At 36.1% G+C, this 25,568-nt stretch overlaps 1 protein-coding gene across 4 annotated transcripts in view; it reads right to left on the bottom strand.

The window, feature by feature from the left end:
• Nucleotides 1-7,958: 7,958 nt before the first annotated feature.
• The window catches only part of LOC129557936 (gamma-taxilin-like), a 105,005-nt gene continuing 87,395 nt past the window's right edge, over nt 7,959-25,568 (bottom strand). Inside the window, exons 4-10 of one of the 4 annotated variants that reach the window (XM_088834364.1) lie at nt 24,216-24,386; nt 19,426-19,620; nt 16,951-17,070; nt 15,289-15,363; nt 13,026-13,118; nt 10,912-11,007; nt 7,959-10,531 (exon numbers count right to left, since the gene is read on the bottom strand). In XM_088834364.1, coding sequence (XP_088690490.1) covers nt 10,211-10,531; nt 10,912-11,007; nt 13,026-13,118; nt 15,289-15,363; nt 16,951-17,070; nt 19,426-19,620; nt 24,216-24,386 — 1,071 coding nt within the window. In that variant the 3' untranslated portion in view covers nt 7,959-10,210. Of the gene's footprint in view, nt 10,532-10,911; nt 11,008-13,025; nt 13,119-15,019; nt 15,069-15,288; nt 15,364-16,950; nt 17,071-19,425; nt 19,621-24,215; nt 24,387-25,568 lie in introns of those variants that run through there. The other 3 variants (XM_055428586.2, XR_016036986.1, XM_055428587.2) reach the window with 3 other exon arrangements.

Below are 25,568 nucleotides of genomic sequence, written 5' to 3'. Positions count from 1 at the left end.
GACTAGGAAGAATACCAACTATCAAATAACGAAGTGAATGATAATATAAGCCAGGTGTTCCTAACGTGTATCTGTAGAGCAATCTATCCAATGCAGGGAATTCATTCTTCTTAAGAGTGCATGAAACATTCTCAGGATAACCTACATGCTAGGACATAAGACAAAACTAAATAAATATGAAAGTATTGAAATCATATACATCCTCTGAATAAAATCAATTTAGAAAACAAAAAAAAAATGAGAAACACATCTATATTTGGAAATTAAGAACATACTCTTAAATAATTAAAGGAAGAAAGAAAGAATCATAAGAAACAGAAGACAATACAGTTGACTCTTAAGCAATGTGGGACTTAGGACATCAACTGTTTCTGAAGTCACCAATTTGTGTATAAATTATAGTGGGCACTCCATCTATGTGTTTCTTCCACATCCATGATTTCACCTCTGCTGATTCAACCAGCTGCAGATATTGCACTGCTATACTATTAGCATAGGAAAAAAAACAACAACAAAAAACAACCTTGGGCCTGCACAGTTCACATTCCTGTTGTTCAATGGTCAAATGCACTTTGAGAATAATGAAGACAAAAACACAGCACATCTGTTAGTGTACATAGCAAAGTAACTCATGTGAAGCAGACATAGTCAACAATAAGTATAGGAGCAAAATAAATGAAATAAAGAAGAGAAAAACCACAGAGAGAATCAGCAAATCAAAATCTGGTTATTTAGAAAGATCGACACAACTTTAACATTATTGATCAAAGGGAGGACTCAAATTACTGTTAGGAATAAAATAGGAAAAATTACTGCCAACTTAAGGTAAATAAATATAATTTTAAGGAAATAACATGGGACAAATTAGAAAAAACAATAGATGAAATGGACGAGTTTCAAGAAATACACAAATGATTGAAATTGATTTGAGAATAAAAATCTGAATAGTAAAGACATAGACAGTAATTTTTAACTTCTTCCCCAGTGAACTTCCAAACGCCCCCTTCCCTCCATACCTAGACCCAGACAGAATAGTTGGTGAATTCTACCAACTATTTAAATCAAAAGTCACTCCAGTTCTCCATAAACACATTCTAAATGTATCAACAGAAATGGAAAGGAACATTTCCTAACTCATTCTATGAGGCCAGTATTACTTGGATGCCAAAACTCGAGGCCAGTTATTTTGTAGAATTCTCTTCAATTTTGGCTTATCCAGATTTTTTTTATGATACAATTCACGTTTTTCCTCTTTAACAGGAAAATGATAGAAATGGAACTGTCCTAACATCATCTCATTCTATGGAGCAAGAGAAACAAGAGTAGGTCCTCAGTGGGGTTGAGTGAAGAACTGTGTGGTACTGGGAAGATGGTCGAAGTTCAGAGCAGATTCAGTCTGATTCTTCTGCCTTGTTTCAGAACCTTCTCAGAATTTGTTTCAGAACTTGTATCAGCATTGAGGTATGTTACTTCTATGCCTACTTTCTGTTAAGCTTAAAAAAAAAAAACAAACAAAAAAAAAACATAAATTATACTGAATTTTGTCAAAGGCTCTCTCAGCATCTTTTGAGATAATCATGTTTTTTATCTTCCAATTTAGCTTCCAAATTGTTAATCTGGTGTATCATATTGATTGATTTGTGAATACTGAAGAATCAGAAATATACCATGTTCATGGATTGGAAGACCCAATATAATGAAAATGAGTATATTACTCAAAGCAATCTATAGATTCAGCACAATCTCTATGAAGCTACCAATGATATTTTTCACAGAGTGAGAACCAATAATTTCAAAATTTGTATGGAAATACAACCTCAAATAGAAAGTCAATCTTGAGAAAGAAGGGAAATGGAGGAATCAACCTGCCTGACTTCGGCCTATGCTACAAAGTTACAGTCATCAAGACAGTATGGTATTGGCACAAAGACAGAAATATCAATCAATGGGACAGAATAGAAAGCCCAGAGATAAACACACGCACCTATGTACACCTTATCTTTGACCAAGGAGGCAAAAATATGCAATGGAAAAAAGGTAATCTCTTTAACAAGTGGTGCTGGGAAACTGGTCAACCACCTGAAAAAGAACGAACCGAGAACACTTTCTAACACCATACACAAAAATAAACTCAAAATGGAGTACAAATTTTAATGTAAGACCAGAAACTATAAAACTGTTGGAGGAGTACTTAAGAAGAACACTCTCTTACATAAATCACAGAAGATACTTTATGATCCACCTCCCAGAGTAACAGAAAGAAAAAAAAAATAAATAGATGGGACCTAGTTTAAACTTTTGCACAATGAAGGAAACTATAAGCAAGGTGAAAATGCAGCCTTCAGACTGGAAGAAAATAATAGCAAACAAAGCAACTGACGAAAAATAGATCTCAAAAATATACAAGCAACTCATAAAGCTCATACCAGAAAAATAAACCACCCACCCAAACAAAAAATGGGCCAAAGAACTAAACGAACATTTCTCCAAAGAAAAAATATAAATGGCTAACAAACACGAGAAGATGCTCAACATCACTCATTATCAGAGAAATGCAACTCAAAACCACAAAAAGGTACCATTTCACACTGGTCAGAATGCCTGCCATCAAAGTCTACAAACAATAAATGCTGTAGAGGGTGTGGAGAAAAGGGGACCCTCCTGCACTGATAGTGGGAATGCAAACTAGTACAGCCTCTATGGAGAACAGTGTGGAGATTCCTCAAAACTGGAAATAGAACTGCCATACAACCCACCAATCCCACTACTGGCCATACACATCGAGGAAGCCAGAATTGAAAGAGACACGTGTATCCCAGTGTTAACTGCAGTGCCGTTTACAATAACTAGGACATGGAAGCAACCTAGATGTCCATCAACAGACGAATGGAAAAGGAAACTGTCATATATATATACACTGGGGTATTACTCAGCTATTTTATATATATATATATATTTGAGTCAGTTTTAATGAGGTGGATGAAATTGTAGCATATTACACAGAATGAAGTAAGCCAGAAAGAGAAATTCAATACAGTATATTAACAAATATATATGGAATTTTGAAAGATGGTAACAATTATCCTATATGCAAGATAGCATATAGTTTTCATAGAACTGTTATATCGTCACATCTAGCAAAGCACTAAGCACTAAACCCCTTCACGGTGACATCAGCTACTGACTAGCAGAAAATCTTTGTAAAATAAGCTCCTGGTTGCTTCCTTCACCAAAATCTTAATATTGGCCTTACACCTGCCTCTTTGGAGCGGTCTCTCTGATTTATCTAAGTTGTTGTCTCCTGGGCTACAGTCCTCATTTTGTTCCAAATAAAACTTAATTCACAGCTCTCAAGTTGTGCATTTTCTTAAGTCAATAGAGGTAACTGCCCTATTTTAAAACCAATTTTAATTCATAAAGCTTCTGCTTTCCTCTAAGGCCAGTTTTTATCATTTTCTGTCCTCTAAAACCTCGAGATTTTCAAAGATCAAAGAAGCCTCCACTGTGGTATTAATTAATGCCCTATTAGAGAAGCGAAAAGCAAAGGAGCAAAGGAAAGATATAAGCATTTTAGTGTAGAGTTCCAAAGAATAGCAAGGAGAGATAAAAAAGCCTTTCTCAGCGATCAACGCAAATAGAGGTAAACAACAGACTAGGAAAAACAAGAGATCTCTTAAGAAAATTAGAATTTCCAAGGGAAGATTTCATGCAAAGATGGGCTCAATAAAGGACAGAAATTGTATGGACCTAACAGAAGCAGAAGATATTAAGAAGAGGTGACAAGAATACACAGAAGAATTGTACACAAAAGATCTTCACGACCAAAATAATCATGATGGATTGATCACTGACCTAGAGCCAGACCTCTAGGAATGTGAAATCAAGTGGGCCTTAGAAAGCATCACTACCACAAAGCTAGTAGACGTGATGGAATTGCAGTTGAGCTAGTTCAAATCCTGAAAGATGATGCTGTGAAAGTGTTGAAAACTCAGCAGTGGCCACAGGACTGGAAAAGGTCAGTTTTCATTCCAATCCCAAAGGAAGGCAATGCCAAAGAATGCTCAAACGATCGAACAATTGCACTCATCTCACACGCTAGTAGTCATGCTCAAAATTCTCCAAGCCAGGCTTCAGCAATAACTGAACTGTGAACTCCCAGATGTTCAAGCATGTTTTAGAAAACGCAGAGGCACCAGAGATCAAATAGCCAACATCCGCTGGATCATGGATAAAGCAAGAGAGTTCCAGATAAACATCTATTTCTGCTTCATTGACTATGCCAAAGCCTTTGATTGTGTGGATCACAATAAACTTGGAAAATTCTTCAAGAGATGGGAATCCCAGACCACCTGACCTGCCTCTTGAGAAACCTGTAAGCAAGTCGAAGAAACAGTCAGAACTGTACATGGAACAAGAGACTGCTTCCAAATAGGAAAAGGAGTACGTCAAGGGTGTATATGGTCACCCTGCTCATTTAACTTATATGCAGAGTACAGATGAGGAACGCTGGGCTGGAAGAAGCACAAGTTGGAATCAAGATTGCCGGGAGAAATATCAATAAACTCAGATATGCAGATGACACCACTCTTATGGCAGAAAGTGAAGAGGAACTCAAAAGACTCTTGATGAAAGTGAAAGAGGAGAATGAAAAGGTTGGCTTGTAGCTCAGCATTCAGAAAACAAAGATCATGGCATCTGCTTCCATCACTTCATGGGAAATAGATGGGCAAACAGTGGATTCAGTGTGAGACTTTATTTTTTTTGAGCTCCAAAATCACTGTGGATGCTGATTGCAGCCATGAAATTAAAAGACGCTTAGTCCTTAGAAGGGAAGTTATAACCAACCATAAGTATATTAAAAAGCAGAGACATTACTTTGCCAACCAAGGTCCGTCTAGTCAAGGATATGGTTTTTCCACTGATCATGTATGGATGTGCGTTGGACTGTGAAGAAGGCTAATCACCGGAGAATTGATGCTTTTGAACTGTGGTGTTGGAGAAGACTCTTGAGAATTCCTTGGACTGCAAGGAGGTCCAATCAGTCTATTCTAAAGGATATCAATCCTGGGTGTTCATTGGAAGGACTGATGCTAAAGCTGAAACTCCAATACTTTGGCCACCTCATGTGAAGAGTTGATTCACTGGAGAAGACTCTGATGCTGGGAAGGATTGGGGGCGGGAGAAGGGGACAACAGAGAATGAGATGGCTGGATGGCATCGCTGACTCGATGGACATGAGTTTGAGTGAACTCCGGGAGTTGGTGATGGACAGGGAGGCCTGGTGTGCTGTGATTCATGGGGTGGCAAAGAGTCAGACATGACTGAGCGACTGAACTGAACTGAACCAGTCATTTGTGGGTCATTTGTCCAAAAAATTTTTACTTTAACATGAGACTGCATATCTCCCCTAGCCCAAGAATCTACCAGGGCCTGGCTCACAAGCCATTTGTTTCTTTTCACACTTTCTCACATCTTTCCACAGATTTGAATATTTGAGTATTTATATACACATCTTAATATTTAAGACTCACCTTCATCATCACGAAGTGGATTATTTCCCTTTCTTTCCCCATTCTCATTTTCCTTATGTATAAATGTACGTTGCATTTCCCTGACATCTAACATTTATTTTTTTATGGTACATAGCCCCATAATTCTACAGCAGGTGTTTCATCAGTTTTCTCTTTAGGGACTTTCTTTTTAATAAGAGCCATGGACATCTCCTTTCTAGATATTCTATTATGACTTTTGTTCCATTCTCAGTCTTCCTTGCTTTCAAAATCCCATTCTCTCAAATCTCCTAGTTCCTGGACTTTATGAACCACTTTATTAATGAAAGTATCTTGTCTTATTTAACAAGAGTTAAGATAACATGTTTCTAAAGTGGAGGAGTCATTTTTTTTTTAAAGTCTTTTTTAAAAATCTGTACTTTGAGGGGCATCTTGCAACATTTCATCTGTATGTCACACAAAAATGGCATTTTCCATGGCCTCCTCCTTCAACCTCTGAACACAGTCCTTTAAAGTATACCAAGACGGATCACTTAAAGGCCAGGTGGATTCTAAACGATATTCTTAAGACACTCTTCAGTCACCACTTCTGACAGATTTGAGGCTCCAGGACCCTGCCTTTTGTATCTGAAAGCCTGTTACACAAAATAATCACTGCTCAAAGTGCCAAATTTATTTACACCCTCCTCATCTATGAGGATTAAAGCAGTTCCAGGGTCATATATGCACTGTACCCAGGAAACAAGGTGCTCTCCAGGCCTTTGAGATCAGTTCAGTTCAGTCGCTCAGTTGTCTCCGACTTTTTGTGACCTCATGAATCACAGCACAGCCAGGCCTCCCTGTCCATCACCAACTCCCGGAGTTCACTCAAACTCATGTCCAGAGTCGGTGATGTCATACAGCCATCTCATTCTCTGTCGTCCCCTTCTCCTCCCGCGTCCCAATCCTTCCCAGCCTTTGATTAAATCTACTTAAAAATATAATTTTCAAAATAATTATTAATAATCCTCAAAAGTACCCTTCCTTATAGTATGCCCCTTGTCATCAGTTTCCATTTTCCAATGCCATGCCAGCTGAGCACAAAAATTAAGAGGGTTTAGGTTAACATTCAGAAAACTAAGATCATGGCATGTGGTCCCATCACTTCATGGGAAGTAGATGGGGAAACAGTGGAAACAGTGTCAGACTTTATTTTTTGGGCTCCAAAATCAATGCGGATGCTGATTGCGGCCATGAAATTAAAAGACGCTTACTCCTTGGACGGTAAGCTACGGCCAACCTAGTTAGCATATTAAAAAGCAGAGACATTACTTTGCCAACAAAGGCCCGTCTAGTCCAGGTTATGGTTTTTCCAGTGGTCATGTATGGATATAAGATTTGGACTGTGAAGAAAGCTGATTGCCAAAGAATTGATGCTTTTGAACTGTGGTGATGGAGAAAACTCTTGAGAGTCCCTCATACTGCAAGGATATCTGACCAGTCCATTCTAAAGGAGATCAATCCTGGGTGTGCATTGGAAGGACTGATGCTAAAGCTGAAACTGCAATACTTTGGCCACCTCATGAGACGAGTTGACTCACTGGAAAAGACTCTGATGCTGGGAGGGATTGGGGGCGGGTGGAGACAGGGACAACAGAGAAGAGAAGGAGATGGCTGGATGACATCACCAACTCGATGGACATGAGTTTGAGTGAACTCCGGGAGTTGGTGATGGACAGGGAGGCCTGGTGTGCTGTGATTCATGGGGTCGCAAAGAGTCGGACACGACTGAGCGATTGAACTGAACTTAACTGAGGTTTCTCTGGCGTGCAGAGCTGTGTCATACTCTCATTTTATAATTATTTTCATTTTCTAGAAAATGTCCTTTGTACAAATGTTTTACATAAACCATTTATAATTTTGGCTATTTCCATAAAGTGCTTGACTCTTAGCGTTTTCCAACACCATTTGTACGATAGTTGTCTTGACCTATATTGCTAATTAAGAGGCTTCTCTGGACACTCAAGAGAAATACTGTATTCCAGGCCGTTCAAAGAAAAAATATGTCTGTTTTCTTACATAAAATTGGATAAACTTAATTTTTCATTCTCAAAAATACAATTCTATCAGTAGAAGTCTCTAAAACTCCATATGCAGACATTCCTTACTAAGGTCATCTAAAACTAGAGAAATTCAAAGTGTTGGCAGATGTCACACTATAGATACCTTCTAAAGATCTACTATAAACATGTTTTCCTTTCTTTGATGTTGACCACTTTTAAAGCTTTTACTCACTTTGTTACAATACTGTTTCCCTAACCAGAGACTGAACTGGCACCAGCTGCATTGGAAGGCAAAGTCTTAACCACTGTATAAGAGGGAAGTTCTACGAAACTAAGGTGCTTACAGAAGTTGGCTAAATAAACTGACTTCTGCCAGTCAATGAGGGAGTAGTTTCCTTCATCCCAACTTACCTAAATGCTGTAATTACCTATGTTTCCAAGGGCATAAAAATCATTTTACAGTTACGTTTGCAGCTGATCACTGTCACATGAAATCACGTTACGTGTAAAGAATACACACAGACTGTTACATTAGTCATCACAGATTTACTCTACTTTTAACAGAGCAGGTAAAATTCACGTTTGTGAAATATCTACAAAACGTCTTCAAAAAGCAAAGTGACTGCCTCATTAATCTTTTATCCTCAGAAAAATGTATGTTATAAAAACAGAGGCGTGTATTTAGCAGTTTGTTTTCAGTAATTTTCTATTTACAGCTTGAAAGAGCTTCAGCACCTGAGAAATGTAAGGTGATACTCAAAAAATAAATAAATAAAAAATACTGGGTTCCTAACCACAAAATATCATCCTATACAACTAAAAATATAATAGTCAATTAAGTTATTCTACACCCTTGTTTTTTGTATACCTTGGTATCCACTGCTACTATAGATTTTACACTCTAGCAGATTCCATAAAATGGTAAAGCAAGTATAATTAAATTCTATTGCAACTTTTCATCAGCCAGCTAAAGTATTTTCAAACAAGGGTTGAAGAATCAAAGGAGGTACAGTGACAGAGGGAATAAAGAAGAACCAAATACATCCCATAGCATTTACATATTTTTAATATCTATATTATTTCACACAATACCTAATATACCTAATATGCCTAAAACAGTGGATTAACTCCTGTCAACCACACTGAATTCAGCCCAACATTTACCTTCTACAGAAACAAGTGCCACAAAGAAGTGTGGCAGGCAACACAACTACCTTAATCTTAAATGTCAATATCTTACAAGCAGCAGGGTGCTAGTGAAATTTCAATCATATTACTTTTAAAATCTTAATTTCTAGCACATATCTTTATTTTTTCTCTCATAGAAGTGGGTCCAGTATTTTCATTTAGTAACTGAAGTAGTATTCATTTGGTTGTGTCCAGCTCTTTGAGATCCCATGGACTGTAAGCTACCAGGCTCCTCTGTCCACGGACTTCTCCACGCAAGAATACTGGAGTGGCTTGCCATGCTCTTCCCCAGGGGATCTGTGTGAACCAGGGACTGAATCTGCATCTTTGCATATCCTGCACTGGGATGCAGGGTTTTTGTTTTTTTTTTTAACATCTGAGCCACCAGGGATGTCCTGGAGAAGGAGAAGCCACGGAGAAGCCCTTTAGTAACTAAAGGAGGTACTATAAAAACAATCTGTTAAACAACTGTATTTAGTTTTGTTAATTTTTGCAGATTATTCAGTTTTCATATATGTCCTTTGCTTCACTGTCCGTGCCCTTGATTATCAAGATCAGTGATGGAAATTTATAACTATTTCACATTATGGGCTCTTTCCTATGAGAGAATTCAATTTTTAAGCCTTCTTATTTCACAATGTGACAGAAACATAGAAGTAAGGTTATTTAGCTTTTCTACATCAAACTAATGAAGTAAAGAACAAAATTCAAACTTTTTCCAATTGTAAATGCGAACACCTAAAAACTGATTTTTTTTCAAGCATCTGTTCCAATGTAAAATTAACACAAATAAACAAATACTTTTAAGTCTCATAAACTTTCAGCCTTTGTCCAGTGACTTGCCTGAATGTAATGCTTTCCAAACAAATGGTATTTCATACACATATTCTGCAACAATTTTGTAGGAGTGAAAATTTGCAGTTATCTCAGTTTGTCAAGTATGAAAATATTATCAAAGACTAATCTGAATCAAACAGCTTTGCTTCTTTCATATCCCATACTGCACTTTTTTTTCGCCTGCCTTTTAAATGAGTTACCAGTCAAAAGTAATCATCTTTACTATTTTCTCTCCTTTATATTAATGAACTGGAGTTTAAATTAGTATTAATTTCTACACAGAGGAACCATTATCAGAATACTTCTCACTTTAATTATATTCAAGAGGCAGGGATAAGGCAATGAGCATATAAACAGATATAATTAAAAGGACAAGGCAATGAGCACATGCATTCCAATAAATGAAAAATAAGGCAAATGTATACAATAAAGGAGTAGAAAATGTATAAATCAAAACAATGCAGACGGCTAAGTAGTCTCCTGTATCATATAGTCCAACAGCTAAGAAAATACATTTATGGTAGAAAAACTAAGAAAATTTTCATCACAAAAGGAATAGGAACTACTACATAAAAGTTATACACAAAATATTTCTCTCAGTACAGTCATCATACTTCATCTTAGTCAACAGAATCAATGCCCAGAAGAGATCACATAAAAAGGGTCATTTGAACTGCATTTTGTTTCATTTGTTCCTTTGGACTCAACCCCCAGTTTGCCTCCTGTAGCTCTTTTAGAGTGGGTGATCACCTCTTTCTGAGAATCAAGAACAGTGCTGGGCTGTAATATAGGTATTGCTAAGTTTATATCTGATGCTTTTACAGAGAGCTGCTCTTTCATGACTTGCACCTTTTCGTTCAGCTCATTTCTTTCCATCTGAAGAGCTCTGTACAGTTTCTCTAATCGTTCCAGCTTTATCTGAAAGACCTTGTACTCTTTATCACGGACAGTTTTCTGGGAAAGAAATAGAAAATTTATGAAATTTTTATATGAAACACAAATTAGGTTACTGTGCACAAAACTAAGTAATGAGTCAACCTGTAAACTAATTTTTATCATGTCTTGAATGTTACTACCTAGTAGTATTTTAAATATTTATTCTCAAGTATACTATGGAACAAAACAAAACTTAGGTAGTTTATAGCTATCCATCACACAAAACTGAGTTAGTTAAGCTGAAAAGTTTAAACACTTCTGTAAGTCAACCTAAATTACTGCAAGAAAGAGAATGTATAATCAAAACTGCCATAACTTAGCAAACTTACACAAGTTTTAACCTGCCTCAATACTAAAATAAATTAGCATTAGCTATTCAGTCATGTAAACCTCCTCACCTCTTCAGCCATTTCCAGAAGTATTTTATTATTATTTTCCCATTTGGTACGCCACCTTATCACTTCTTTTTTGAGTTTTTTCATTTTATCTGTCATCTGTGAATGAACACAATTGCAAATTTAAATTCTAAACTGCCAGAGTCACCACAAAACCATTTTATAATGTTCTTCTAATCATGCAACAGAGTACTTCCAGTACTTGATTGCTATTTATATCTTTATAAAAGTAGTTGATAGCTATTTATATCTTTATAAAAGTGGCTGTGATAGTTTGTTGCCAGCAAAACTAACAGAAGCTTCTTTGGAGGAGCAATAGGAAACAAAGTTGAAAGATTCAATTTATCAGAAAAAGAAATCTGATTTTGTCAGTTTCAGGTAAGTAGCAGAATATGGGATCTTTCTATACAACAATCTCAACTCTCTCAGTTAGGATTGGAGTGCAATTCATTCCTGCTGGAGGCAGCAAGAGATCATCTCTCGCTGAACTCCTTCTCTCAAAGTTGCAAAGGACTCAGAAGAATAGAGATTCTATTTTTGTTGCTGTGGTTAAGCTGCTAGGCCGCGTCTGACTCTTTATAATTCAAATATTTAAATTATTGAATCCTTAGCTTTAATCTCCTCACAAACTCAGAAAACTAATTTATTTCAAATTTTGTTAAAGATACAATGCTTCAAAATGTAAGATCTGATGCTACAAAATCTTAGTTTTCAGAAGTTCAGAATAAGATTTAAATACCCTAGTCATTCACCTTTGTTTCTAGTATTATTTTACTATATCAGCTCTGTTCTAGAGTTGTTGAGTCTGGAATTTTTGAGGGAAACACGGGTAAGACAAGCTAGTGCCTTGTGTCAAGTCATTTTAATTATTCACAAAATGAGAGAAACGCTATGTATATGGCTTGAATGTTGACCTCTACAGCCACTAGCAGATGAGGAATGTGTTCCAGTCCCGAGGATTCTTGAGGAGGTAACAAAATTAGTCTCTGTCTTAAAATTGTCCTTCATGATGAGCACATACATGCTGGACTCCACATAACACTTTTGCTGTGTCCCTTGATCAGAGCCTCAACTGAGAGGTGTGTCAGGCATAACCAATCTACCACTCACTTAATTCTTCATATTGTTCAGTTTAAAAATACCCCAAGCTGGTAAACAGACGACTTAACATGGCCAAGCACTATCTAACATACAACAGTCAAAAATTTTTGTTTTTAAGAATTAAAGAATAAAAAAGCATAGAAAGGTTAAACAACTTTTGTATGGTCTACCATAAATGACATAAGAGTTACTGATACAAGAAATTTGACTTATAGGTGCTTCAAAGCACTATGTTTATAAGATTTAGTAATAATCTTAGTAATAATAATCTTCAGTAATAATCATGACTAATATCTACCAAATGCTTACAAAATGTCATGCCCTACTGTTACTTATTCTCCACTTAAAAAAAAAAAAAAATCCCAATTTTAAGGGGAAGTGGAAGACAGCTTGGTCCAGTGAATTTATACAATGCAACTAACAGATCTCAGTAATGTGAGGAAAAGGCAGGTATCATACACTTTAAAACTACCCTTTAGCCATATTTTGAACTAGAATGACCCAAAACTTCTCTATATGACATTTTAATTATTTTCTAAATTTTGCATAATGTCCTTCTATATTATACATATAGAGATAAAATTTAAGACTAAAAACTTTCTAGGTATTAATTAGGTCCTCCTAAATAATCCATTTCAATAATCTATTGCAAACATAAATAATCTATTGTAAATTGTTCATATATTACTGCTTTCGTTGGCTTGGATTTAAAAAAATAATAATTTACAAATGTTTTGTGAAAGAACTGGGTGTAATCATCTGAAGCAACTCGTGTTTTAAAAATATACTTTTAACAACAATTTGTCCTTAGGATAAAAATCTAATTTTCAGAGTATCAAGATCAGTAGCAATTTGAGGTAATTTCTAAGCAATTTCTCTAAGTAAGTCAGCAGAGGATCTAAAAAGATAAAATTAAAATCATAACCAGACCAATGTAAACTCTGTCCAAATAGTAATTGCTTAAAATAATCTATTACAAATTCAGTAGTGATATTCTACTGAAAATAGGTAAATACCTTTTCCATTTCCTGCCTTAAGGTTGTAAAGAGTTCATTGCTTTTTTCCATGGTAGTCTGGAATTCTTCAAACTTATCCATATAAAGAGAAACCTACAGAAAAAAGTATCAAATATTCTGAGTTTCAGATATCTGATATAAAATCCCAAAGACTATCAAAATAATATATAATGTGACTAAATATTATTTACTTGCTATAAGCAATAAAAAGTGAGGACAAATGAATAATAAATCTTTGGGCTGACAAAACGTCTAAAATTCCTGTAACTCACTGAAATGCACTGAGGCAAAATTTTGTTGGTTTAATCTAACTGTACATATTTAAAATGTACAAACGTGGTAGCTCCATTCCATCAGTTATAAAATAAACTGCAGTGTTATCACTATATATTTCACTAGACCGTAACACATCATGCACTAGCCTTCTATTTGCTTTTGAAAAATTGCCCTTGGAAAGAGATGACACTTTTAGAGGACAACGTGTATAATTAGTAGCTTGCTATCAAGGCTATGTCTAACCTTATACTAGGCAGGAAATTAAAACAGAAGTCAAAAAATTGTGTGAATGAAACAGAAAAAATTTAATGTGAGTATGGCTGAGAAAAAGATAATCTAAAAGAGGTAGAGACATAAATTTCAAAACTCACCCTCAAATAATTATTATCTAGCTGAGAAAATAATGGCTAAAGCATGTGCTTAATTATTTTATGTGAACAAAGGAAACACACTTCAGAGCCCATGTAAATATAAGTGTATTATATTCAGGAAGATGAAACAGAGGTCTAGAAAATTTGAGTGTTCTGCCAAAGAAAAGTAGAAAATAATAATAGATTGCACCTAAGAGATAGCATTAGTGATGCTTTTCAAATATATCAAATAGAATGGGAAGGAGTCATGCAATGACACTTGACAGAGAAGACAAGTTATAGCAGTTTTAGCCATGGTCCATTCTTATCAAAAATGGAACATCCAAGTACTCTGTCCTACTTGAGTTTAATGCTGGCCAACTGTAAGTAGTTAGCAATTGGTAATTATCACAGAGTTGAAATTATGTGCCTAGATTACAAAGCAGTAAAGACAATGAAATCATCAATAAAGGCTGAAAACTGACATAGTAAGAGCACACAATGAGCCCAACTTGGGAAACAAAGCCACACTTAGGAAGCAGGTGACAATAAACAAAACAGACTAATGATTAGATAAGACTAGCCAATTAGATAAGACTAGCCAAAGGGACATAAGTCTCAGATAATAGAAATTGAACTGATAATATTATACAAGAACCAGAGATGGCCTGTGAGGTTGGTAAACAGTTCCTCTTGGTGATTTAATCTGCAGAAATTGTCAATGACATCCACATTAAAGATCATGTCCTAAAGTAAATACAAACTCTTCATACATTCTCTACATCTACTCTCTTCTCCATTTATATGAACTACTGAGTATACATGGCTAATAAATAAGGTACTTAAATCTGACAGTGGGAAATTCAACAGACCTCTAACATTTGAATCCTCTTCAATTTTCACTTTTTCATAACACCATTATAAAATATTCCCAAAGACTGCCCATGAAAATGTATGCTATTCTTAATATATTAGCATATTTTAAAACTGAGAGTGCTTAAACAGTATATAATGAAGTCTTAACAGGTAATGCATTTTTTTCAACAGAATGTAATCAGTTTAACTTGAAAGTAAGTCATGCATATATCAAATAAATACCTAATGCACCTCTCTATCAAAACTAGATAGGCATTGCTAAAACTTTCAGGGATGGAAGGCACAATATTTCCTGTATCTTTCCTTTAAAGCAAAGATGCAGCATTTGTTCTCTTTATTCCATACAAAGCAACCAACTTAAAGACACTAAAGGACAATGAAAAACAAGAAGAATCCCAATTCTTTTTTTAAAAAAATAAAAGCACAACATCACCTGGACGTGAACTTAACTCTACATATTAAAAAAAAAAAAAAAAAAAAGGTACACTCTACCTGTGTTGTTTTCCTCATAGAACAAGCTAAAATGATACTGGTGAAAAATCTAGATAGTAGAAGGGGGACAATGAAAACAGTCTGATCAGACACACCAATTTGCCTAAGTATAGGACTTACAGAGAAAAACTCTACTCAAAACATGATAAATAAGTCACCTTATGTGAAAAAGAAAATTTCAAGAGGACAAAAGATATTTTTCAGTTCAGTTCTGGCTCTGGTTGGGAACCAGGAGACTCAAAAATTTTGCTAACCTCTATTGTTGTTACCTGCTGTTTTAATTGTAATTCTTGCTGTTTCATTTCTTCATATCTGTGCCTTGATTCTGTGGCTTCTTTTAACAACTAGAAAACAGAAACATTCTAGCAAAATACTAATAGTAATTACACATACGACTAAAATGTCAGAAAACCAAATACTGCAGCCTTTCCTTTCATTATTCTAGCAAGAATCATAAGTCCATCAGTGAAACATCCTATTATATTAATTGTCAATTACCTCTATCCCAGATCTGTTAAACCCTCATTAATACCAAGGAATACAGAAATCACCTATAAATCTCTTAAGGACAAAAAGCACCTGAGAGGCACACAAAGCTTTATAAAACTCTGTGTTAAATTGTTCTGTTATAGGTGAAAATAATTAAGATATTCACACACTGAAGTGGTAAAAAGAGTGAGGAATCTTGATCTTGTCTAGACTGTTCAGAAAGCTCACCTACTGCTTGACAGGTAAGAAGAGGCAGGTAGAGAGGCTGTGGAGTGAAGCAATGAAAACAGACTCGATGTCTTATTACCTTTTTTAAACGTGGAACAGAGGAGCACATAGTTAGCGCACTATTGTTTTTAAGAAAATCATACAGTAAATTTGCATACTGGGAAATGAGAAATTCAATCCTTGCATTTCTGAATTAATGTCACACAAAACTTAAACCAACCAGAGACTAGATTCATGTACACATGTTGTTTATGTAGGTGCAGACTCCTAATTTGTACTCCAAACTGGAAATAGCAACTGTTTCTTCAGCTGTGTAATGGATATTGTTTATGGGTTTTATGGAAGGTCCACGGTGTAAAAAATGCATCTCTGTAAATCCTGCTGCTGCTGCTGCTAAGTCACTTCAGTCGTGTCCGACTCTGTGTGACCACATAGACGGAAGCCCACCAGGCTCCCCTGTCCCTGGGATTCTCCAGGCAAGACTCACACTAAATATGAGTTTTTTACATAAGGAGGAACACATAGGAATGTTCATATACATATGTCACACTATGTTTACTTTCAGGGCTCAGCCTACTTGAACAAAGTGCTAAATGAAACAGTTCACATTATTATAATCATTTCTCACTTTATTAATCTAACTTAAGCATATGTAATTTAATTTATGTATGATAAATATGAGACCTTCACTATATTCAAAATTAATGACAAGCAAAATAATCCAAACAGATTCAGCAAATAGTAGCTTATGATTAGGAAATAGAGAATTCTGTTTTCAGAAAGTTTTATCAGAGTAATTAAACAAATATTTACCTATTTAGAAAAAAATGGAACAAAGTGTAGGAGACCCATTTTTGGTAAGGTTGGTGTGAAATTTAATTGCTCCTAGCTCTCAAGCCCAAATTTGCTGATAACTTGCACAAATCTTGAACCTGCCTATCACTATCTAAAAATCAATATAACATTCTAGATAGAAAAATCAAACATGTGGGGGTCTATTCACTGAACTTGGTATAGCAGTTCATGTTTTTTAATATGAAAATTACATCAGAAATAAAAAACAAAAATGTATTCTAACATTTCTCAATATAAAGTGTTGAAAAAGACAAATTACTTGTCCCAGTATCAATGTAAAATGTTGAATGAGTTTAAGAGTTTTAAATGGCTTTGTTAACAGTTTTGAAGAGACAATTGTTTTAAGAAATACAACTTACAAACTCTCTTTCTCTTTGATGTTTTTCATCAGCTTCCTTTATAAGTTGTGTTGTTTGCTGAAGTTTGGCATCCACAAGGTGCTGTTGAAATTCTTTGTGTCTGATCACGTTACCAATATGCTACAGAGAAAACAGAATTTCTTCTATCATTTACAGAAAGGGGACAAACTAGTGAGGAATGTTAACACAAGATATGGTAACCTGGCTCTTTGTTGCTCCTACCAACATTATGACACATAGTAACACTGGGTCTTTCTATGTATGCTTCAAGATACATCTATTTACATCTCCTTGAAACCATCCTAAGCTTATAGGAAAGATCCCCTGTGACTACTTCTGTATGCTTATGGCTTTATTCAAGGTAAACTATTCAGTAAATAGTTTGTATTTCATATTTCTGCTCTGTACTGAAAACTGGCTTAAACTATCAAGAAAAAGACTGAAAAACACAGGATTCTTAAACATTTCTCTCATTAAATTTTCCCAAGTTTCAAGGTGTAGGTATTAGTATGCAGTAGGATATCATAATGGGAGGAAGTCAAATGCTCAGTGGAAGATCCTGGACAAATTTTTTCCATTGATGAATCAGTTTTCTTACCAAAAAAGGTTGGTAATCACATCTACCTTGCAGAATTGTTGTAAAAATATGGCTCATTAGTAGACTCTGGTAAGAGGTCATTATCATTTTCAACCTTAATTGTTAAGTGGTATTTATGTACAATAACACAATCAGAACACCCTTCTCAGATAGAGAAATAGTAACTATCTTCGTTACAAGATCCAACAAAAGAAGAAAGGCAGATTTATAAAACATAATTTAAAAACTTTCCTTAAGTTAAAAAAATTTGAGGGCTGTACGAAATCTGCCTTGAATTGTAAATAGGTTACTTATTAAATTATATCCTTTTTTACAAAAAGGAAGAGGAAATTCAGTGATATTTCAAATAAGGCTTACAAGTAATATGACTTGAACACACATTTTTCGAATTTGCTACATTGATAGCTAGGTATACTCATTATTAGGAATGAAACTTAAAAAATCTTAAAAATCTGACTTGATAAAATAAATATTAAAAAAAAGAAAATTTACTGCCTATGCTTAAAAACTATATCTCCAATAAACAGAATGACAAGAGGAATAAAAAAGAGAAGAAATCCTATCGATTATAAGGGCATGAGATATCATAATCAGTGAAATGTATAAACCTCATCTGGATCTGACTCAAACAATCTTATATAGTGGGAGGTGGAAAAATGTGAAGATTAATATTTGATTGTTACACAATTTTTAGGTATGAAATCGCATTGCCTTCTGCTTCAATAAAAGGTCTTGCCACTTCAAGATATTTTTTTAAATAGTGGAGTAGAATAATATGTCATCTTGGATTTGCTTCAAAGTAGATCTTTAAAATTAGATGCAAATGTGAGTAACTGGTGAATTTAACTGATGGATTCCACTTTTAATTTTCAAATTATGAAAGTAAAACTTAAAAGAAATAAAAAATGGTTGAAAGATTCTAAAAATCTTAACAATATTTTCAAGTTTTATACATAAAACTATAAATTGAGACGATCTGAAATTTGATTGAAAACCGGACATATCTTTCTTTTTGGTGGTAAAATAAAATTAAAAATTTAACTGGACATATTTGTTTTTAGTTACAAGTTTTTATCTTTGTATCTTTGATACAAAGATGAAGTTTTTTATAAGGTTCATAATACATAAAGAAGCATGATTTTACTAGCTTAAAGCACATTAAAGCAAGTCAAAGCATGCAGTCTTCGGAAAACTCAAAGCCTCTCATGATGCACACCTAACCTGTGAAAGTAACATAAGCAGGTTATCAAGAATTTGCTCTTTAATCCCCACTTCCAGACTAGTTTTTAATTTGAATGACCAGGTTCTACAGATTATTCCTATGATTCCAAAGATCATCCCTATGAAGTTTTTATTTCATTGGATGTTTCAACCACACTGGGTGATAGTTCTATTTTTTTGCCTTATATTCAAGATAGAAAGGGGAAAGCAATGGTATTGCACATGGTACAGATGATCACAGAAATCTGAGAGATATTGGGCATTTGACGTCCAAATGTTTATACATATATAACATGCAAATGTTTACTTGTATATTTTGTATATACATGTAAATATAACCTATATAATTAGGTTAGATATGGGAAAAACAACCTCAGTGGTAAAATCACATTCTTCCAGTATCACATGAGAAAAAACTACTACTTAATATTGTCTCGTAGAAATTACCTCACATATCCAATCCATTGACTTCTGGGATATCAAGGGATGATAATTCAGTTCACATGATGCACAATTTTCTCCTCAGATATAACCCTGCCCTCCACTACACATGTGCAGAAGTTCTAAAATTGTCCTGTGACAGTTTTAGATTTTTATGAAAGGGGCAAAAAGCTTTTGGTACTAACAAGATATCTAAACACGAGGAACACGCTTACCTCTTCCCTCAGTGTATACTGTTCAATAAGCTTCTTAAGTTTTTCTCCCAGTTCAATGTTTTCCTGGTGGAGTTCCACACTGCGTACGTCATGCTGTTTTAGTTGTGTCTGGATTTCATTCAAAGTAAACTGGAAACGAGCAGTTGCTTCTTTACGTTTTTCTTCTTCTTCTCTTGCCTGCTGCATATTTTCTTCCTTATTGTCCAAAATAATTTGTGTTAATAGTGTAAAACTATACCTAAATTGCTAAAAATAAACAAACAAACAAAAGGAAGATGCTGCTATGGACCTTCATATTATGCTGCCCAAAGTGATGCTTATGAACTATAATTTCTTCTCCGTTCTGGTCGATGGGGAGAAAGCTCTTGCTGGAAATCAAGCAAACTTCCAGAAGTAGACACAGTAATCAGAGAGATATTTTTCAAACCAGACAGACTAATCAGAGACTGCGCTGTGATGAATAAAGTGCTATCTGACCGTCTAGACATTTAGGTGGAAGGAAAGTACAAGGGCTTCCATCTAGCTCAGTCGGTAAAGGATCCGCCTGCAATACAGGACACCTGGATTCAATTCCTGGGTCGGGAAGATCCCCTGGTGAAGGAAATGACAATACATTCCAGTATTCTTGCCTGGAAAATTCCATGGATAGAGGAGCCTGGCAGGCTACAGTCCATGGGGATGCAAGAGTCAGACATGACTTAGTGACTAAACCACCACCAAAGTACAAGTAAGGAGCCTGTCCACACAGTCTACCTCTGTTTTGTCAACTGTGCTAAAGCCTTTGACTGTGTGGATCATAACAAACTGTGGAAATCTTTTAAAGAGATCATTCAATCTGTCTCCTGAGAAACCTGTTTGTGGGTTAAGAAGTAAACATTAGAACCCTGTATGGAACAAATGACTGCTTCAACACTGACAGAAGTATGACAGGGTTGTCTATTATAACCCTATTTTTTTAACCTATATGCTGATCACAACCTGAAAAACACTGAGGTAAGCAGGAGAAAATCAAGAACCTCAGATATGCCGATGATATCACTGTAATGGCAGAAAGTGAAGACGAACTAAAGAGCTTCTTGATAAAAGTGAAGGGGGAGAATGAAAGAGCCAGCTTAAACCCAAATATTTAAAAAAAAAAAAAAAAAAACACAAAAAACTAAGATCATGGCATCTGGCCCCACTACTCCATGGCAAAAAGAAAATGAAAAGGTGGAAGCAGTGACATATTTCCTCTTTAGCTCAAAATCACTGTGGATGGTGACTGCAGTTATGAAATCAGAACACAACTGCTTCTTGGAACATAAGCTATGACAAACCTAGACATATGATGCAAGTTCAGCTCAGTCACTCAGTCGTGTCTGACTCTTTGCGATGCCAGGCCTCCCTGTCCATCACCAACTCCCGGAATTCACTCAAACTCATGTCCATAGAGTCGGTGATGCCATCTCATTCTATGTTGTCCCCTTCTTCTCCTGCCCCCAATCCCTTCCAGAATCAGAGTCTCTTCCAGTGAGTCAACTCTTCACATAAGGTGTCCCAAGTACTGGAGTTTCAGCTTTAGCATCAGTCCTTCCAATGAACACCCAGGATTGATCTCCTTTAGAATGGACTGGTTGGATCTCCTTGCAGTCCAAGGGACTCTCAAGAGTCTTCTCCAACACCACAGTTCAAAAGCATCAATTCTTAGGCTTTATTCACAGTCCACCTCTCTTATCCATACATGACCACTGGAAAAACCATAGCCTGGACTAGACGGACTTTTGTTGGCAAAGTAATGTCTCTGCTTTTTAATATGCTATCTAGGTTGGTCCTTCCAAGGAGTGAGCGTCTTTTAATTTCATGGCTGCACTCAGCATCCACAGTGATTTTGGAGCCCAAAAAAATAAAGTCTGACACTGTTTCCCCATCTATTTCCCATGAAGTGATGGGACCAGATGCCATGATCTTTGTTTTCTGAATGTTGAGCTTTAAGCCAACGCTTTCACTCTCCTCTTTCACTTTCATCAAGAGCCTTTTTTGTTCCTCTTCACTTTCAGCCATAAGGGTGGTGTCATCTGCATATCTGAGGTTATTGGTATTTCACCAGGCAATCTTGATTCCAGCTTGTGCTCCTTCTAGCCCAGCGTTTCTCATGATGTACTCTCCATACAAATTCTGCCAACAATGGTCCCTATAGTCAAGGATACATTTCTTTATGAGAAGTTACATTTGTTTATGAGAGCCATATGGACTTTGAAGAAGGCAGAAAGCCAAAGAACTCATGCTGTTGAACTGTAATGCTGGAGAAGACTCCTGAGAGTCCCTTGGACAGCAAGGAAATCAAATCAATCAATCTTAAGGTAAATCAACCCTGATATTTGTTGGAAGGACTGACAATTAAGCTGAAGCTCCAGTATTCTGGTCATCTGATGCAAATAGCTGACTCATTGGAAAAGTCCCTGATGCTGGGCAAGATTGAGGGCAGCAGGAGAAGAGGGCATCAGAAGATGAGATTGCTGATAGCATCACCAATGCAATCCACATGAACATGGGCAAACTTCTGGAGATGGTGAGGTACAGGGAAGCCCAGTGTGCTGCAGTCCATAGGGTCACAGAGTCGGAGAAAACTGGGCAACTAAACAACAAAAGTTTTCACTTTATATTCAAAAATAAAAAAAGCAAAGGGGATTTAAAACACACACACCACCACTAGATGATGATCACTTCAAAAGTTGTCCTATATTCTTCAGTTCAGTTCAGTTGCTCAGCCATGTCCAACACTTTGCGACCCCATGGACTGCAGAATGCCAGGCCTCCCTGTCAATCACCAACTCCCAGAGTTTACTCTAACTCATGTGCATTGAGTCAGTGATGCTATCCAAACATGTCCTCTGTCATCTCTTCTCCTCCCGCCTTCACTCTTTCCCAACAACAGAGTCTTTTCAAATGAGTCAGTTCTTTGCATGAGGTGGCCAAAGTATTGGAGTTTCACCTTCAGCATCAGTCCATCCAGTGAATATTCAGGATATTCCAAAATTTTCAGGATATTCAAATGAATATTCAATGATGTTCAGAATATCTATATTCTAGATACTTGGAATTTTCAGAAACAGGGGTAATATGTCAAACAGGCTTGATGAAAATCATACTCCAACTCTTTAATGACTGCTAAAGACAGACATGTTCCCATTATAGATATAGGTTATTTCTAGAGCCTCTCTTTGTCCTTTCCCTACTGACAAAAATTTTGATACCTGGTCCCTCTTCCTTTACAACTTTCCTTAAATCAGCTAAGGGATAAGTACTATTCTAAACTATTTGGCAACTAAATAGTTGAAGATGTGTAAAGAATAGTAAAGGGGACTATCTAACCAGCATCCACAGTAGAGCTCTGCAACCTGCTTTCCCTTTAAACTCATTTTGACTGAAGTTTGTAATTTATTTCATCCAAGCCATTTCACTCATTATCCAAGGAGGACATAGTAATCAAAACTACATTATTGATTAGAAGAATATATGGCAACCTTAAACTTTTTAAGCAGGGCAGTTATTGACATAAGTATCAATACAGTCTAATTTCCCTGCGATCAATTATGAATTATTATTAAGTAGCTCTTCCTTGAATCTGAAAACAATGCTGACTAGAAAGAATGAATCTTTGATATATATGACAACACACACAGCACTACACCCAAGCAAAATAGAAGGCAAGGCTAACTTGTCATTTAGAACTGGACATGGAACAATGGACTAGTTCAAAACTGGGAAAGTACATCAAGCCTGTATATTGTCACCCTGCTTATTAAACTTATGTTCAGAGTACATCATGTAAAATGCTAGACTAGATGACTCACAAGCTGGAATTAAGATTGCCAGGAGAAATGTCAACATGCTGATATGCAGATGACACCACCCTTATGGCATAAAGCAAAGAGGAACACCTTCTTAATAAAGGTGTAAGAGGAGAATGGAGAAGCTGGCTTCAAACTCAGCATTCAAAAAACTAAGATCAAGGCATCCCAGTGCATCACTTGTCAGCAAACACACTGGGAAAAAATGGAAACAGTGGCAGACTATTTTCTTGGGCCACAAAGTCACCGCTGATGGTGACTGCAGTCATGAAATTAAGATGCTCGCTCCTTGAAAGAAAAAGGATGACACACCTATACAGTGCATTAAAAAGCAGAGACATTACTTTACCATCAGAGGTCCATTTAGTCAAAGCTAAGGTTTTTCCAGTAGTCACATACAGATGTAAGAGTTGCACTACAAAGAAGGCTGAGAGACAAACAACTGATGCTTTCAAACCTTGGTGTTGTAGAAGACTCTTGAGAGTCCCATGGACGGCAAGGAGATCAAACCAGCCAATCCTAAAGATCAACTCTGAATATTCGTTGCAAAGACTGCTGCTGAAACTGAAGCTCCAATACTTTGGCCACCTGATGTGAAGAGCTGACCCAAGAGAAAAGACATTCATGCTGGGAACGACTGAGGCAGAAGGAGAAAGGGGTCAACAGAGGATGAGATGGCATCCCCAACTCAATGGACATGAATTTGGGTAAACTCCACGAGATAGTGAAGGACAAAGAAGCCTGACATGCTGCAGTCTAAGTTGTTTCAGAGTCAGCAACAACTGAACAACTTGTCTTTGAGGACTGCACAGAATGCTCTGCTCAGAAACCTAATTTACCAGAGCAACTGAATCCAGAAGTTATCAACCAGCAGCCATTATTATAACTAATTCCCACTAAAGCAAATGATGCAAGGATTTACTTCTAACAGATATGCAGTGATTATAAAATCAATCTCACCTTTAATGTCTTATTGTGACGCTGGAGTTCCCTGCAAAGAGATTCAAGTTTTCTTCTTGCCAAGATAGCCTTGCTATGCTCAGGCTGCAAGTGAATTTTCTCTTTCACAATCTGGGCTTGCTTCTTCTGCAAAATCTTCATTTGCTTCTGAACATTCCTGCTCTCTTCCAGCTAAAATTAGTAAATAATTTAGGTTTATAAAGCAGAAAGAATTTTTAAATTAAAACTGGAAAAATACCAATTACAATCATGGAAATTTTTCTACTTCTTTTAATTAGCTGTCATAAGAAAGTACACAAGTCATATAAAACGAGAAGAAACACAATTTCATTGTTTATTATTTTATTAGAAAGAAAAATATATCTCTCGGGAAAACCTGTTACAAATCAACAACTGCCAGTTTTACTTTTCTGTAAGAACATGCAAAGGATAATTTGTTGAAAAATATAAGCAGCACTCAGGAGTCTTTGTGAGTATAGAAGGCAATTTTAGAGTTACAGCAATTTCTTCTATTTTATATTAACAGACAAAAAGGCAGCCTTGCTGACATTTCAGTAAAACTTTTAAGAATAGGTGTTCACCCATCAAGTATTCCAAGTGCAAAAATTATATATACAGGAGAACTATGAAGCGTCCTTACAAGCGAAATATTTAAAGCTATTACAAAGAGCTTCATTCAAATTCCAGAGGCAGGGAAAAATAGCTTTTACTTTTATATCTTACTTGATTTTATATCTTAAGCAAGAGAGTTCCAGAAAAACATCTATTTCTGTTTCATTGACTATGCCAAAGCTTTTGACTGTGTGGATCACGATAAACTGTGGAACATTCTGAAAGAGATGGGAATACCAGACCACCTGACCTGCCTCTTGAGAAACCTGTATGCAGGTCAGGAAGCAACAGTTAGAACTGGACATGGAACAACAGACTGGTTCCAAATAGTAAAAGGAGTACGTCATGGTTGTATATTGTCACCCTGCTTATTTAACTTATATGCAGAGTACATTATGAGAAACGCTAGGCTGGAGGAAGAACAAGCTGGAATCAAGACTGCTGGGAGAAATATTAATTACCTCAGATATGCAGATGACACCACCCTTAAGGCAGAAAATGAAGAAGAACTAACGAGCCTCTTGATGACAGTGAAAGAGGAGAGAGAAAAAGTTGGCTTAAAGCACAACATTCAGAAAACTAAGATCATGGCATCCAGTCCCATCACTTCATGGCAAATAGATGGGGAAACAGTAGAAACAGTGGCTGACTTTATTTTTCTGGGCTCCAAAATCACTGCAGATGGTGATTGCAGCTATGAAATTAAAAGACGCTTGCTCCTTAGAAGCAAGGTTATGACCA

Source organism: Moschus berezovskii, chromosome Y, assembly GCF_049115385.1.
Source record: "Moschus berezovskii isolate FMDL1 chromosome Y, NW_MosBer_1.0, whole genome shotgun sequence".
NCBI classification, from domain to species: Eukaryota; Metazoa; Chordata; class Mammalia; order Artiodactyla; family Moschidae; genus Moschus; species Moschus berezovskii.
This window is presented reverse-complemented; position numbering and strand designations above follow the sequence as displayed.